Source organism: Chlorocebus sabaeus, chromosome 21, assembly GCF_047675955.1.
Source record: "Chlorocebus sabaeus isolate Y175 chromosome 21, mChlSab1.0.hap1, whole genome shotgun sequence".
Lineage (NCBI taxonomy): Eukaryota > Metazoa > Chordata > Mammalia > Primates > Cercopithecidae > Chlorocebus > Chlorocebus sabaeus.
Window position 1 is genome coordinate 94,323,651 of NC_132924.1, and position 18,259 is coordinate 94,341,909.

The 18,259-nt window shown below is 38.8% G+C and overlaps 1 protein-coding gene across 7 annotated transcripts in view; it reads left to right on the forward strand.

Moving 5' to 3' along the window:
- CPED1 (cadherin like and PC-esterase domain containing 1) overlaps positions 1–18,259 on the forward strand; it is a 310,851-nt gene that overhangs the window by 276,027 nt on the left and 16,565 nt on the right. For 4 of the 7 annotated variants that reach the window (XM_038004438.2, XM_038004435.2, XM_038004436.2 and 1 more), the window contains 2 exons: positions 3,253–3,399; positions 7,378–7,831. In XM_038004438.2, the coding sequence (XP_037860366.2) occupies positions 3,253–3,399; positions 7,378–7,614 (384 nt within the window). In that variant the 3' untranslated portion in view covers positions 7,615–7,831. Of the gene's footprint in view, positions 1–3,252; positions 3,400–5,180; positions 6,961–7,377; positions 7,832–18,259 lie in introns of those variants that run through there. The other 3 variants (XM_007982718.3, XM_007982713.3, XM_007982721.3) reach the window with 2 other exon arrangements.

The following is an 18,259-nucleotide window of genomic DNA, read 5'->3' on the forward strand; positions in this document are numbered from 1 at the left end:
GGCCAAGGTACAGCCTCTAAATTCAGCATCTTGGAGTTAGCAGGGGTTAAAGTAATTCAAAATGAGTTGAGGCATTTAACATCTGGGATAGCCAAAGGGTTTAAGACTATTGGGGATCAAGAGAGGGGACCTTTGATAATGTCTTCCACGGGTTGAATTCCTTTAATGTTATTTGAAGACTACAGGTCGAGGTCCACAATTCATTCTTGAGGACTCCAGTAGCTCTACTGTGCCTCTTTGGTTGCAGCCCCTCACAGTAATTGGCATACTTGTGGCCTTTGCTTATACTTAGGTTACAATTCAGAATCAATTCACCTCAGCAAACATTTCCTTAGCACTTACTATGTGCCAGATATTGTGTTAAACATTATGACTGCCACCTGAACTTTGATGGTGCTCATCAATCTTTTCAAACTGAGTGAAGACAGAAGGAGAAAAGAAGAGGAAGGGCAAAGAACAGAAAAAAGGAAAAGGGGATAATTGCAAGTAAAGGCAGAAAACAAATTCAAACTTTTCATCATGTGCTCATATAGCCTTTCAGTGCTGGCTTCCTTCTTCCTCTGTAGACTTTATCCCTTGTGACCAGTGCATATGCACACAAGCGTGTGTGCACACACACACATTCACACTCACAACACCACTGAGCTTAGTCAGGCTGAGCATATTTCAGTTTCTCAAGCACACCGTGCTCTCAGTCACCTCCAGACCTTTGAAATAAATCCCTGTTCCTTCTACTTGGAGTTGACTCCTCCACCACTCCCTCCTCTGGGTAACTTCCAGTTCCTCTTCAAATGTTAGCTTACATGCTAGTTCTTCAGAGAAAACCTCTTGATACACTAGACTGGGTTGGCTGCTCCTGCCATGAGCTCCTGTAACAGTGTCTTATGTCCTTACTCATGTCACTCAGCACCTATACTCCTTGGCTGTCTGTCTCCTCTGCTGGATGGTAATTGTGAGAGCAACAAGGGAGTTGTGGGTTAGGGGAATTTGTTTGGCTTACACTGACAGCCCAAATGCCAAATACAATTCTCAGCACATAGTAGACCATCAAAAAATGCCTGGTGTACAACAAGTAAGTGTAGCAAGCGTAGTATCTAACAGGTGATTTTCCAACCCTTTGTCCTCTCCCTTCCTCCCACTTCTTGTAGGCCCCAGTGTCCATTGTTTCTATCTTTATGCATATTCAATATTCAGCTCCCACTCATAAGTGAGGAGATGCAGTATTTGATTTTCTGTTTCTGCATTATTTAGCTGACGGAAGGCTCCAGGTGCATCCATGTTTCTGCAAAAGACATGATTTTGTTCTTTAGGCTGCATAGTATTCTGTGGTAAATACGTACCACGTTGTCTTTATCTCATCCACTTTTGATGAGCACCTAGGTTGGTTCTATGTCATTTCTATTGTGAATAGTGCTGTGATGAACATACAAACCCATGTCTTTTTGGTAGGATGATTTATTTTCTTTTGGATACATATCAAGTAATGGGATTGCTGGGTCAAATGGTAGTTCTATTTTTAGTTCTTTAAGAAGCCTTCAAACTGCTTTCCACAGTGGTTGAATTAATTTATGTTTCCACCAACAGTTTATAAGCATTCCTGTTTTGCACAGCCTCACAAACATCTGTTAATTTTTCACTTTTCAGTTATAGCCATTCTGATGGGCTCAAGATGGTATCTCATGGTGGTTTTGATTTGCATTTCTGTGATGATTTGTGGCATTTAACATTTTTTCATGTCTGTTGGGTGCTTGTATGTTGTATTAGTCTACTTTGCATTGCTATAAAGAAATACCAGTGACTGGGCAAATTATAAAGAAAAGGGGTATTTTGGCTCACTGTTCTGCAGACCATACAAGAAGCATGGCACCAGCATCTGCTCTGGTGAGGCTTCAGGAAGCTTACAATCATGACAGAAGGCTAAGGGAGAGCAAGTGTGCCACATGACAAGAGTCACATAAGGAGAGAGGGAGAAGGAGAGAGAGAGAGGGAAGGTGCCAGATCATTTTAAACAACCAGATCTTGCGTGAACTCATTACTGTGGAGAAGGCACCGAGCTCTTCATGAAAGGTCCCCTCCCATGACCCAAACACCTCCCACTAAGCCTTACCTCCAACACTGGGGTTCACATTTCAACGTGAGATTTGGAGGGGACAAATATTCAAATCATATGTCTTCTTTTGAGAAGTGTCTACCACTTTTTAATGGGTTTGTTTTCTACTTGCTGATTTAAATTACTTATGGATTCTAGATATTTGAACTTTGTCGGATCCATAGTTTGCAAATATTTTCTCCCATTCTGTAGATTGTCTCTTTGCTCTCTTGATAGTTTATTTCGCTGTGCATAGCTCTTTAGTTTAATTGGGTGCCACTTGTCAGTTTTTGGTTTCATTACAATTGTTTTTAAGGTCTTGGTCATAAATTCTTTGCAAAGGCCAGTGTCCAAAATGGTATTTACTAGTTTTCTCCTAGGATTTTTATAGTTTGAGGTCTTACATTTAAGTCTTTAATCCATCTTGAGTTAATTTTTATATATGGTAATAGGTAAGGATCCAGTTTCATAATTTTGCATATAGAGAGCCAGTTATCCCAGCAGTATTTATTAAGGGTCCTTTTCCCATTGCTTATTTTTGTTGAGTTTGTTGAAATAAGTTGGTTGTGGGTGCAGCTTTTTTCTGGGTTCTGTATTCTCCTTCATTGGTGTATGTGTCTGTTTTTGTACCAAAACCATGCTGTTTTGGTCATTGTAGTCTTATAGTATAGTTTGAAGTGACATAATGTGATATGTTGACTTTATTCTTTTTGTTTAGGATTGTTTTGGTTATTAGGGCTCTTTTTTGGTTCCATACGAATTTTAGAGTAGTTTTCTCTAATTCTGTAAAAAACGGCATTTGTAATTTGATAGGAATAGCATTAAATCTGTAGATTGCTTTCGGCAGTAATGCTAATTTTTAAATTGAGAATTTTAGATATTTTATGAGTCTTTGTGTGCAATAAATTTAACCACTTTTTACTGAAGAATTTCAAAACTGTGTGCCACTATAGATATTGCTGTTTATACATAAATGATTACATGTATGTTTTGAATTAAAAAAATAGAACACATCTTTATTTAAGAAATGCATGTGAAATTCCTTATCTTACACTATGACTAATCTCAGTAAAAAAGACATTTACATAATTTCCACCTAAGTTATTGAATCATAAAACAATCCTCTGTTAATAAAAACTTTCATTCTTCTGCTTTCCAATCAGAGTGAAGTACAGAACTTATGGAAAGAAAATTTGATTATTCTGGATACTGCAAAAAAATATGGCTATGAAGTAGTTGACACATTCACTATAACAATGGGGCGTTACAAAGAGTTTCTGCAGGGAAAGTGTGGATGTCATTTCCATGAGGTATTTATGCTGGCTCTCTGAGTTTTATAGCTTTTGATTTTTTAAATTGTTTGTTGTATCTTTAATTGTATTGTCAGTCTTATTTTGCATGAAACAAAAAACAATGTCAGATGGAGATTAAATGATATGTTCATCATCACTCAGCCAAGGCATATAGTAACCACAACTTTAGCTCTACCAAATGAGATGTTAAAAAATTTATGTTTGTTTAGACACTTCAAAACTAGGACAATTGGTCAATGCAGGCAGGAATATGGGAACCCGGAGAGCACTTATTTTCTCTAATAGACTTCAAGCCTTCCCATCAGAAATTGCATCCAAAAAAAGGTGGCAAAGTTTTTCAGTAGCAGCAGCTTGCAAAGCATGACTACTTAATGTGCTAAATTACGGAATAACATTCTTTCGTTGCCTAGTCCAATGCATAACAGGAGGACCTGTGTTTTGAGTAGGGTCCCCCCGACCAGGGTGAAAATGATTTTATCTTTAACCTATAAATAGGTTTAAGCTGATAAGGTGATAGCCTAAAACAATTTTATTCATTTTCCTCCTGTCCTTTTGAACCCTCTGTGGATTACTTCCTCCCTAACCCTTGAGTAAAAATCTTGGTCAGGACACATAAGTTTAACACCACTTTTAGATAACAAAAGAGTCTCCAATCACCTTCAGGCATAGGAGTATCACATCAATACTAAAAGTGTCCCATTCTGGGTCATAACTACATAAGTCATTTCCCTCCCCCAGCTTAGGTTTCCCTCAGTCTCAAAAGCCCAAATCAGGGGAGAGAAGGTAGGAGACTTGCTTGCCATTTCCCCATCTTCATTCTCTACTTTTATTCTTCTACCTTTTTTTTTGCATTGATCAGAGTAAAGACAGGATGCTAAGGACAAGAAGAGTCTTATTTGACTAGTACAAGCATAACCCAGTGATGTGCTCTCTGAGTCTAGCATGCTACTTCTTTCTTTTATGGGTGCTTTTGTGAATTGCCTTGGAGAGCCCCCTCCCTACCAGTGGAACTTTCTGGCTCCAACTTCCTTGATGGCAGTAATACCGCTCCTCCAACTAGATCCCTTTTTTGGCTCTTTGGTATCCAACTGTCCATCACTCTGTTGAGGATCACGTTGCTCCTCCAGGCATCCTTTTGGAAAATATTCAAAATAGCACTAGGCTTGCTATACTTTGAACTATAGAAATAAATACACTTGATCTACAGAAATATTAATGCATTGTTGCTCTGTTGTTGCTGGAAATACAGTTAGTTCCCAGTGAAGCTTTCTCTCTCACTCTCTCTGCCACTCTAAAGCTGATCTGTAGCCACAGTATATCATACCAGTTCTAATGTTTCCCAAACCCGAAGAGACATGTGTTCGGCTCTCTTGAAGGCTCCTCTCACTTGGCTTAAGGCAAAAATAAAACCACACCCCAATGGGGAAGAGAGCCCCAAAACATTGGAAAGCTCACACAGAAATTCCATCCCTTCCTCTTTGTCTCACAACTCTTTTGGTGAGACAAGGATATGGAAAACTGGATTTTGTCCATACTTTTGCAAGTCTTGCATAGGTTGTCCAGAAATTTCTTGGAATGTGAGTTTTCTTGGCTTCTGTTATTTGTTGTAGGTTTCAGGAGATTCAGCTGAAACTGAGATGAAAGCGCCTCATTTTATCTTTCTATCAGATATTGATTCACTCTTTCTTGCTTGCCTTCTTTTGTAAACCAGGATGCATTTATTAGTGGGTTGACTAGTGAGGTGACAACTAAAGTTTCCTTCTGATTCTGTTTTTCAGCCCTTAGCTGACTGTCAGAATCCATCTTGGTGGGCCGGGTGCGGTAACTCACACCTGTAATCCCAGGACTTTGGGAGGCCGAGGCAGGTGGATCTCTTGAAGTCAGGAGTTTGAGACCAGCCTGCCAGCATGGTGAAAATACTCTACTACTAAATATACAAAAATTAGCCAGGTGTGGTGGTGTGTGCCTGCAGTCCCAGCTACTGGGGAGACAGAGGCAGGAGAATCACTTGAACCTGGGAAGTAGAGGTTGCAATGAGCTGAGATAGCCACCACTGCACTCCAGCCTAGGTGACAGAGCAAGACTCCATCTCAAAGAGAAAACAAAAACAAAAAACAAAAACAAAAACAAAAAAACCATTTTGGTCCCAAGAGTCTTACAAATACTAAAAACGTTACTGACACTGCAGTAGTTGCTCTGTATGATTTACAGGTGGATTTACATTATCCTTTAATATGACCAAATGGAACTGCCTGCAGCCACAGTACAGAACATGACATTTTAAATTTTGACCTAGCAGCTTGAAGCTGGATCATGCTGTTGTGAACATATTTTAAGCTGTAGGATACTGTGTGTCTACTAATGTCTTCCACGAGAAAATATACAACCTTTAGAGTACTTATCCTATTTGCAAAAGTCAAGACTTAGAAATGCAAAGGCAGTAGCCTGGAAGAGAAAGAAGCAAAGATCTTGCAGCTGAGCCAGCTCAGGATCACAGCTGGCTAAAAAAGCAAGCCAGTGGTTGCCAAACCCACAGAAAACAGGGCTTTTGAAAGACAGCATATAGATTGATTTTGTTCATCTTTTAGAAAGAATTTTTATTTGTTTATTTATTTATTATTACATAATGTGTCTTCAATTCATATTTTTGTGGAAAGGTGTCCACTTTTCTTTTTTTAGCTTTAGTCCTCTGAAAGTGTAAAGAGGAAAATGTCCTCTAATAATTTCAACATGTCTCCAGTTAAAAACAGAAGATGTCCTTCCCACATGGTTATATGTCTCTCCCACCACAGCATCAATCAGTTCACATTAATAGCCATTATATTCAGAAACCACAAAAAAGGCTCTTTGAACCATCAGCACTAGAATATTGGCTTATAATTATTACCGATTAAAATTATCATTAAGTTGCATAGTAACAATGCTTCAAGCATGTCATGTAAAATCATTTTGCTTATTTGACTTTATAGTTTTTGGGGTGTAATTATCACAGGCAACTCGCTTTTTCTTAAGTCTATTTCTGATGTAGGCAGTCTTGATAGCAAGCCATGTAAGTCTCCCCCAAATTATCTTAATTGATTTCAGAGTAGTGTTCTCTATTTTGAAGTTTTAATGTATAAGCTAAAATAAGCTTCTGGGAGCATTTGCCTTTCCAGTCACAACATAAGCTGATATGATCATCTTTCTCAGACTCCCTTCATCATAAAGTCTCTAAATTCATTCACCACTTAGGCATAATTATTGCTTAACTCTTGAACAGTTTGTACCCCTTGTACCTCAGGAAATCTCTAGAGCTGACACTGACATCTTATAATCTTTCTAAATCATCACCTAACATCTTAAGAGTGATGTAACAGCAATGTTAGCTTATTACAAGCAATCTAAAAAATCTAAAACTCTTTATAGAGGATGGTTTGATAATGAATGCAGCAAACTGGAAAAAAATGTTGATGACTGGTCTCATGTCTAAAAAGTAAAAGGGCAAAAATTCTGTTGATAATCATTTTTCCCCTTTGTGCTCATCTTATGAGCCTGGCAAATAAAGCTTACCATAAAATACTAGCAAGAGTTGAAAAAAATTGTGTTAGAACCATAACAATTCTGGCTTGGGGGACTTTTATCTTCTAATGTTCAACTATACTATTCCCACAATAGATTCAAGGATACCTGAGAAGGGTTGGTATAATCATTACAGTAAGATACTGATGTTTTTTCTTTGGTTTGTGGTTAGAATTCTGTCATAGACATAACAAACTTGCTTCAGTGAGCTCTTACCGCCATAGGTGAGATTAAAGGTCTTGAGGTGTTTCCTTCATCTGTCAAGGCACCAAAAGAGAATATGTTGCCACCAAGAATCCATAAACAATTTCCCAACTGGTATGCATCAATTTTGACTAACATGTTCCTGCTGATTGGAAAAGCAGGTGTTTCTTTTTTTGAGTGGAAATGGATTACGTTTTCCCAATGTTTACACAGGACAACAAACAGGATCCAGGTAGCTCTTGCCCAAGAGAAATTTTGGATGGTGCCTTCGGTTATGTGGCAAACACCTACTGTGAACAAGCTAAAACCTGGAAAAAATACAGTAATGTTATCAACACAAACCTGACTGCAGAAGGGAAATATCCACAACCAATTGATATGTTATTATTCATTAGTCTAATAGATTATGCAGACCTTATATATAATGTCTTCCATTTTTGGCAAATGTAGCTACAGCTTTTGACTCAGTCAACAAGAAACATCTGACATCAAACTGCCACTAATACCAGCAGGTTTCCTTTGATTCTGACATTATAGAAAGAAGAAAAGAAGGGAGTTTTGGTTCTTTGTCAGAGATGGTTTCCCACTATTAATTTATCTTAACTCTATAATCTTTATTATTTAATCTTAATTAAATAAACAAAAGATTATTCGGCCTAGAAATAAAGTGTTTTACTTTCTCCTTTAAACTTTACAAGTTTACTATCTAACCACAATTTAAACATTTAAAAAAAGAAACTTTAAATTCATCTGGTTAAAAAAAAAAAAAAAACTGAAATAATGACTCTTAGGGAAAAAAACCCAAAAGATCCAAATTTAACATAGTTAGCTGATATAGAAGAACCCAGAATTTAACTTTCAGCATGGCTACTTTTAATGAATTAGTATGGAAATTTAATTCAATAGATATAGATATTTTTGAGTATCTACTCTATGTAAGCATTGTACTACTGCTGTAAAGTGAGTTAGAAGAGAATTTTACAGGACTCCCATAAGTATCTCAAAATCAACACGTCCTTAAAGGAAGAATTAATATTTCCTTTAAACTTTCCTCCCCTCTAGTATTCCCTAATTTACTCTATCACACTGCCATTTATAAACTAGAGCCATCTTCGACTTTTGCTTATCTTTCTCCAGTCCCTTCACAACCCCTAACCAGCCAGTTACCAAATCCTGTTTACATGTTATATGTTTTCCACGTCTTTCTCCTACACTACATTCCAACTGCCTTGACCTTGTTTATTCTTTTACTAAATCATTCAACATTTATTTTGTGAGTCCAGTTATTGAGCTAAACAGTAGTAATATCAAAATAAATGCAACGTACTCTATGCCCTCAGGACATTGCAATCAGGGTCAGGCCTAAAAACCCATATTATGAAACAATACTTTCCATAGCACATCAGATATATGAATAAGATACCGTGAAATACCGAGAAGAGCCACTCAATCTGAGAATTAAGTATTTCTCCTTGAATTACCATCCAAGTTAATTGTTGAAGGATAAACAGCACTTAATCAAGGTAATAGGCTAATGGTGGAAGGAAGGCCATTGCAACCCCAGAGGATAACGTGAACCAAAGTAGCCCTGAAACCACCTGATGTTCTCATAATCACAGGCAATCCTGTATATAGTAGAACATAAATCACGAAATAATTTGAAAAAAGTAGGTGAGGGCAAGATCATGGTAAGAGCTGGATGATCCTGTAGGTGATGAAGACCCACTGAAAGGTTTTCAGGAGAGCAGTGAGATCATCATGGTTTTGTTTCAAACAGTTAAGACTAATAACAGTGAGCAAGGAAAATTTGAAGAAGACCAAGTTAGAGAAGTTAGGGGATTTTTTTCCAGAAGTCAGGTGACAGATGGTAAAGTTCCACCCAAACCAGGACAGAGACAGCAAGTATAAGACAGATGTGGACAAAAGCAAGCCTGGTTTTAAAAAATGATATCTGTAGATCTTATTTGTGGTATGCGGGAGTGGGAAGAATCAAAGATGACTCCTAACTTGAGTGATGGATTAGGGAGCGAAACTGGCAATTGAGAGAGAGAATGACTGAAAAGTCACCATCTTAGGAAAAGATGATGAGTTCAATTTTGAACATGCTGTGTTTGAGTTGCCTGTAGGACATCCAGGTGGAGATCTCCCATGGGCAGTTGGATATACAAATATGACACTGGAGGGACCAGTAGGGATGAGAGATAGCACAGGGAATCATCAGAAAATAGGTCGTAGTTGAAACCATGAAAATAGATCATCCACAGAGCCCAGACTCATTGACATCCTGTGTGAACTGCAGAGTTTTGGTAGAGGTGCAAGTGTATTCCGTGTGGCAGAGAAGATGGCAAGTGGTGACGGCTGCATTGCCTGCACGTCATCGACAACCCACCTCTTCTTTCCCACCCTAATCCATTGCACGCTGTCTCAAGGGCTGTAGGCACTTAGCCCTGAATCCTCCTCTGAGCCAGCTTTGCCTCCTGCTGTTCCCACTGAGTGAATTAAATAAGTCTTTGCCCTGTGCCCACTGTATGTGTGAGGTCATGCAGGTTACATTTTTAAATTCCAAAGAAAGAAAAAAGAAAAGAAAATAGATCATCCAGAGAAAGTGAGTAGAGTGGCTGAGAAAGAAACTCCTGGAAACACCAATATTTAAGCAAAGTCTGGAGAAATAGGAACATTTGAACTTAGAACATAAACTAATAGCAGGAAAATTCTAGTAGAAGGTGATGCCATGGAAAGCCACAGAGTAACCATTTGTGAAAAGGAGAGATAGAGACAGGGTCAGTGTTGTTAAATGTAATAGATCTATGAAGGTGAGGATTTCAAAATATTATTTTTGGCATGAAGCAGGGGAGTCTTTTCGGATCATCTTAAGAGTGGTTTCGGTAAAATGTTGGGGAAAGAATTAGACTAGACTACATTGAAGAGGTATAGGAAGGTATAGAAAGGGGGATGATAACAGCTTTCAATAAATTAAAATAAGAAAGGGATAAAGATATTGGATTTAAAGGAGGAAAGACTGGCACGTTTTTAAACAGAGGGGAAAGAATCAATACCAAGAGATAGAATAAAAATACAGGACAGAGAAGGACAGTTGGAGAAAGGCTCCTGAGGAGCAGGTCGAGGATTCAGGTACACAGTGTGTGGGGTGGCAAATGAACAAGATGGGGAGGAGGGTCTCTCCTTCCCTATCATTTCTTTGCCCTCAACTATTGCAATATTTTTATGTCAGAGCCTCCAGTGTCAACTACTTGAATCCATCCTTCTTACCCCCCACCAGGAGAATGTTCCTATATTTCAAAATCAGTGTTGTCATTTAAAAATCTTTCAATGGCCCTGTGCTGAAGATTAGTCACAGATTCCTACACTCTTTTTCTAGAAACGTGGTTTCAAACAGTTCTTTTTGTGTAAAATGATTAGTGCTCATTCAATCAGCTGTAAGTGAATTCTACCCTCTGCTACTAGCTGATTAGATTAGAGATCAGTGCCCAGTGAGAATGAATTCATTGGTCATGAGGGAGCCCAGCCTTTTCTGAGATGACTTGGTACAAAATCCTGTTTCAAAGGCAGTACCCTATATTGAATGGTGATAACACCGATTAAATCAGGGTCTCTCTCTTAAGAAGGATGATTAAATGGAGGGTCAACAAACAGTGAAAGTAACTTATGTTGAACTGCTATTATGACTCCATAAGGCAGCTATACTACCCAGCCTTTGTGACACTGAAACCTAGAATGTCAGTGTGGCTAAAAAAGAGATGTTGTCCCATAAACTCTTTCGTGTTCTTTGCAATAAACCCCCATGTCAGGGAGTTTATTACTAGCCTTTATGAACCAAGCTAAGTTAGAGTTTGAACTATTTTGATTAGCATTTCCTACATTAAGGTTTAATGTTCTAATTTGGTGAAAACAGGTTTTGTGGTTTGAGAAATACTGAATATGCCTCCACCTTATGGATTCTCAGATAATAATATTAGTATATTAAATAATCCCAAAAGCCCTTACACTAAAGAAGCTGGTTAGCTTAGTGTGACCCAGATTTTCCCCAGCATTTTTGACCACAGAATGACTTTTTCTTTTTTTTTTATCACAACTATTAACACCCCACTAAACACACTTTGAGAAAATTGGCATGAGGATAAGGTCTAAAAAATCATGCATGAAGTACAGACTAAATGAGGCAGATTGACCACAAGCATTTATCTTCTCTTCCACTTGAAACCCCAAGAAAAATACTTTAAAGACATAAAGCTACTCACTTACCCCTCATCCCCCACCACAAAGAAAAAACAGAATAAGAAATAACTCATAACAGACAAGAAATCTGAATTCATTTGAATTCATTCTATGAAGTTTGACTTAGCAGGCAAAATAAGGTACAACTGAAAGTGCCTAGAGAAGAGAAATAGCAGGTGTGAGTGAAGCATACTTTCTGCTCAGATCCTATGCTGAAAAATGTAAGGCTGAGACACGGATCAGAAAACAATTGGCTAAAAGTCTACGTACAAAATTGGTAGACCCCTGGGTTCCTCACCCCAGCCCATACAGTTGGAAATCTATATCATCACATACAATATATTTTTAAATGAAACTGCAGAAAGTCAGGACTCAGAAACACAGGTATAGTAAAGAATAAATTAATCTATAGGCTGAAAACAGAAAGATGAAGGTAAAGTTGGTGTGTGAAGGGAGGAGCCCTGAACTTTTCCCTAGACCTCCTAGCATTCCACAGTCAGGCATAGGGTCCCTCAGACAGGAGATTGGAGAGCTCTTCTGACAAGAAACGGAATGACCCACCGGAAGATCTTCTTTGAAAAGGCCAGAGTAGTGCTGAGCAAATTCCTACAGTGAAGTCAGCAGTTGGAAATGTTAGTCCCCACACAAATTGCCTAACATTTAGTGCCTTAATCTTAAATAAAGTATTTAAGTTCAAGAGCGTTAGATGGAAACAAATACCATGTGTTAAAGTCCAATAGATTCCAAGAGCCAAGATGCACATCTAAATAAAGCAAAAGAGGAATTAGCTTATAACAAGACTAATACAGGTCATTCCAATAGTGTAAAAATTCAGCAACATAGATATTCAGCCACTTGGGAAATTGAGTTTTAAGACAGGGGAATTTAGTGTCTGGGGAACTGCATGAGAGTGTAAGATAGAACCAACAGTTTAATATTAAATTGGTAAACTTCTGGTCTGGAGCTCCTTACCATCGGTCTCTGCACCACAGATCAGAATTTGTTCCCAGAGCCAATGCTCAGCTTTATCCAAAGGCAGGAGTTACAAAGGCTCAGCTGTCAGAGTAAGAAGGGCTGGGGATTAGAGCAAGGGTGGGAGGCAGACAATATGCTGACTGCAAATCTGGAAACACCAAAACAAAACAAAACAAAGCAAAACTCATGCCTAAAGAAAATTTTAGTCTTGCCCCCTAATCTCCAGCATCTTTGACAGATTCAGAAGTTGGATTCCCTTCAATCAAAACACAGTTTATTTCATGTGGCCATAATTAAATATTTGGGGGCTAGGGAATGAAATGAAAGAATTCCCTATTATCTGTAAAAATTGCATGATGTCTTGAAGTGAGATTATGAGTTATAAGGACTCACTTCTAGCTATTGTTTGTCATGTCATTTTTATTCCACTTTTGTGAATTCTTAGACTACTTTTTCAGCTGGTCATGATTTGGCGACTGGATTTTGGATTGAATGCCATCTGCAGAATGACTACATCCAACAAAAAGTACTTCAACAGTATACATTTATCTTAAGACTAGCACATTTGCCTGACCAATCTCATGTTTTCCAGCCTCAGCCAGCCATTACCCTGCCTCCTTTTCAGACCCCATCCATGATGATGAAACATATTTGTAATCAGAACATCCTCTAATCCAGTATAGGACAATTTTGGAACACTTGCTCCATGAAAATTGTTTTCTATTTTATTCTGTGGATCTGGAACCACATCAGAAGTTCTTTGTGGGTTATTCAGGTCAAGATCAATTTTAAGAAAGGTATTTGTTTGTAATCTGCCTGACACCTTTCCAGTTCACCAAGCCTTCCCTTTTGTACTGGCTTTTTGGAAATTCAAAGTTATTTTTAGATGCAGCAGTTAATTGACATGGCAGTACACACGTTCTGATGACGGTTTATGTGAAATCAATTTTGAGTGTTGAAATTACCGACATTTAATAGTAAACGTTGCAACGTTAAGTTTTGTTTCATAATTAGAACAATTTTTTGTTTGTTTGGGAAGTCTTATAATTCCCGTAGGCCAAATCCAGTCAAGTTGAATTGTGGCCATTTTTATGCCTTCTGAAATCTCTCTGTACCCACGTTTTTAATGGCGTGGAGCTGTGGAAGTATCTATAATTATAAACTGGCAGGTCACTTACCGTATAAGGAATCTATAAAAAAGTAAAAGTTACATCTACACTCCACAGCACAGAATTTCAATTCTTGCTACACTGAGTCACAGAAAAGTGATCATTTACATAGTCTATACGATCTTATACTTTAAAAACTCTATTTTAGCTCCAAAATTGTTTTCCTAAATTTCTATAGTCAGTATATTAAAAATATTTGTCTTTGAAACACTGTAATCTTTACCTGAAAATCTTACATGTAACTTAATCAAATGTGAACACTGCTGTGAGAAAAACAATTTTTATTATAAGACTTATGGAACAATGCTGATCTAACAGATTATCACACGGCATGGAGATAAATTGTCCTTCACCATCTCTTCCTACTTTTAAATGTACTTCAATGTAGCAAATTCACAAAAAGAAAATAAACACAAAAGAGGAGTTACTTCAGATTAAACTGGCAAAATAAAAATTATCCTTTAACACTCATGTTTAACATAATGCAAACATTTGCCACATCACACATGTATGTATTATTAACCATATGTAGTGGTTCCTTTCCCCTTAGATATACATGTCTGTTTTTCAGTGGTCAAGTCATCTGCACCCAAATGTAGAGAAGCATTTGGATGTATCAAACCATTAGAATTTGTTTCTGATTAAGGTAACCACTGTATACAAACATCTGAGGCCTTTTGTCTCTGTGTCAAGGTCTAAATCTTTCACTGATGTTTTCTAATGGCTCATTTTGTTGTTTACTATTACTATTATGCCTCAAAGGTAACCTAACATGTGCATTACAAGCAGCTTTCTTTCAAAGTCACATTCCAGTTGACACTTTAGTTGGATTTTAATAACCCCAAATGGCTCTCTGATTTTGGAAAGGACCCAAATGGGCACATTTCCACACATGAGATCAAAGGAAAGGAGCAATTTGCTCCTTACTATACAGGTATCAAACATCTTTCACTGGCGTAACATTTCCAAGCCTTAAAAATGCAGCTAACTCCTTTTTCTTTACTTTAGAGCCTATAAGAGTAAGTAAAATAAGGTAATATTTCGAAACTCAGGGACTCAGCAACAGCAGTTTGACAGCAATGCTGGACACTGAATTTTACACACACGTTCAAAGGAATAATAGCTGTGTGAACAGATGATCATGCCCACCATAAATTAGCACTAAGTCTTTTGAATGTACTAAGGAACTATTCATAACACGGAAACAACATGGTGCCTGACCTTGGGGAGCTAGTCTCAGACAATGTCTTTGAAGTCACTTCATTCTTGTTCTTACTTCAAGTATCTTAGACATGTGTCTTTATATAGTCCCCTTGAGGGTGGGGAGCATATCTGAATTACTCCATGTGTTTCCTGACGCAGACAACTCTGAAGATTGAAAGATGGATATTATATGGAAAAAACAAAGCATTAAATTGTAATTCTACAAGATACAGAATCATTTTGTTTCTCTTCTACTTTTTCATTACAAAAGGATTCCATGAATTCGTTTTCACTGTAACAATTAAAAATAAGTATATACAATAAAAACAAAAACTCCTCTCTTCTACATTAGAGACTCAATTAGCCCTTTGGTACATAGTTCTGTTTTAAATCTACATTCTTGATTTTAATCACATGCAATTAAAAGTATTAGGACCACATTTATGGTCACTGGATTTATATGAGATTGGGCTTCATATAGAACTACTTTATTTCACCATAAACACTTTAGGGAATAGTAGTTTAAACCTCATTTTAATCTGCAATGTGAATTTTTCATTCTTCTATCTCAGTATTGAATTCTCCTTGTACTCAGCTTTTAATTTATATCTTGCCGTCAAGTTCTAGAAAGCTATCTACAAAGGAATTTGCACCCTTCATCTAGACAAGAACACAATAATGTAAGACAAAATATACTTGCAAGTTTAACTAAAATGTATTGAGCATGCAATGCATTTCAGCTCCTGTGCTAAGCTCCATGTGTTTAGATTTCTAGTCACTAAGAGTGGGGAAGAGAGACATACAGACACCTTAAATACAACATACATGACCCTCTTTACCCTGACTCTGTTCCTCATCTGCTCATGTTGGAACTTTAACTTTAACTCTGTGTAAATATTATAGGCTCTCCCAAACAGGGGCTCTGGGACAAGCCCACTCCTATGGGCTCAGAGCTGTTCCAGCACACACTGCTGCGTCTGATTTCTTTTGCCTGTCTAAGAGCACACATGCTGCAGCCATCCTAGGCACTAACCATGGTGACTGTCTCCCATGGCTCTGCCTGATACATGCCCTCATAGTCCCAAATCTGCACAATTGTCTGTGCAGAGCCTTACTTTGTCCCTTTGTGTATTCTCGGTGGGTTTCCACAGCCTGGGCTCCAATGAGTTATACTGTTTAGTGAAACACATTTTTCAGCATTTACTTATAGTTGCTCACAGTATCATAGAACTCAGTTAATCTCACTGTATTAGTCTGTTCTCATGCTGCTATAAGCACATACCTGAGACTGGGTAATTTATAAAGGAAAGAGTTTTAATTGACGCACAGTTCAGCATGGCTGGGGAAGACTCAAGAAACTTACAACTCTGGCAAAAGGGGAAGCAAACACATCCTTCTTTACATGGTGGCTGCAAAGAGAAGTACAGAGTGAAGTGAGGGAAAAGTCCCTTATAAAAGCATCAGATCTTATGAGAACTCATTCACTATCATCAGAACATCATAGAGATAACCATTATTAATACCTCCCACCAGGTCCCTCTCGTAACACATGGGGATTATGGGAACTAAAACTCAAGCTGAGATTTGGGTGGGGACACAGCCAAACCATATCATTCTGCCCCTGGCCCCTCTCCAAATCTCATGTCCTCACATTTCAAAACACAACCATGCCTTTCCAACAGTCCCCCAAAGTCTTAGCTTATTCTAGCATTAACCCAAAAGTCAAAGTCGAAAGTCTCATCTGAGACAAGGTAAGTCTGTTCCACCGATGAGCCTGCAAAACCAAAAGCAAGTTAGTTACTACCTAGATAAAATGGGGGTACAGACATTGGGTAAATACACCCATTCCAAAGGGAAAGAAATTGGCCAAAATAAAGGGGCTAGAGGCCCCATTCAAATCCAAAATCCAGTGGGGCAATCATTAAACCTTAAAGTTACAAAATGATCTCCTTTCACTCCAGGTCTCATATCCAAGTCATGCTGATGCAAGAGGTGGTCTCCCACAGCCTTGGGCAGCTCCCCTGTGGCTTCGCAGGGTACAGCCTCCCTCCCAGCTGCTTTCACAGAATGGCATTGGGTACCTGTGTCTTTTCAAGGCACAAGCAAGCTGTTGGTGGATCTACCATTCTGGGGTTTGGAGGACAGTGCCCCTCTTCTCACAGCTCCATTCAGCAGTGCCCCAGCGGGAACTCTGTGTGGGGACTCTGACCCCACATTTCCCTTCTGCACTGTCCTAGCAGAGGTTCTCCATGAAGCTTCTGCCCCTGCAGCAAACTTCTGCCTGAACATCCAGGCATTTGCATACATCCTCTGAAATCTAGGTGGAGGTTCCCAAACCTAAATTCTAGTCTTCGGCACACCTGCAGTCCCAACACCATTTGGAAGCTGCCAAGGCTTGGGGCTTGCACTCTCTAAAGTAATGGCCTGAGCAGTATATTTGCCTCTTTTGGCCACAACTGGAGCTGAAGCAGCTGGAACACAGGGCACTATGTCCTGAGGCTGCACAGAGCATGGGGCCTTAGGCCTGACCCACTAAATCATTTTTCCCTCCTAGTCCTCCAGACCTGTGATGGGAGGGATTGACATGAAGGTCTCTGACATGCCCTGGAGACATTTTCCCCATTGTCTTGGCTCCTCGTTACTTATGCAAATTTCTGCAGCTGGCTTAAATTTATCCCCTAAAATGTGTTTTTCTTTTCTGTCACATCATCATCAGCTGCAAATTGTCTCAACTTTTAAGCTCTGCTTCCTCTTGAACACTTGCTGGCTAGAAATTTCTTCTGCCAGATACCCTAAATCATCTTTCTCAAATTCAAAGTTCCACAGATCTCTAGGGCAGGGACAAAATGCCACCAGTCTCTTTGCTAAAGTATAACAAGAGCCACCTTTGCTCCAGTTCCCAACAAGTTCCTCATCTCCCTCAGACCACCTCAGCTCAGACTTTATCGTCCATATCACTGTCAGCGTTTTGGTCAAAGCCATTCAACAAGTCTGTAGGAAGTTCCAAACTTTCCCACATCTTTGTCTTCTGAGCCCTCCAAGTCTCTAGGAAGTTCCAAACATTTTCCTATCTTCTTCTGAGCCCTCCAAACTGTTCCAACCTCTGCCTGTTAGCCAGTTCCAAGATTACTTTCACATTTTGGGTATCTTTACAGCAGTCTCCCACTACTAGGTATGAATTTACTATAATAGTCTGTTCTCACACTGCTATGAGGACATATGTGAGACTGGGTAATTTATAAAGGAAAGAGATTTAATTGACTCACAGTTCAACATGGCTGGGGAAGCCTCAGGAAACTTATAATCATAGTGGAAAGGAAGCAAACATGTCTTTCCTCACATGGTGGCAGCAAGGAGAAGTGCATGGTGAAGTGGGGAAAAGCTCCTCATAAAACCATCATATCTCCTGAGAACTCATTCACTATTGTGATAACAGCATGGAGGTAACTGTCCCCATGATTCGGTTTCCTCCCACCAGGTCCCTCTCATGACATGTGGGGATTACAGGAACT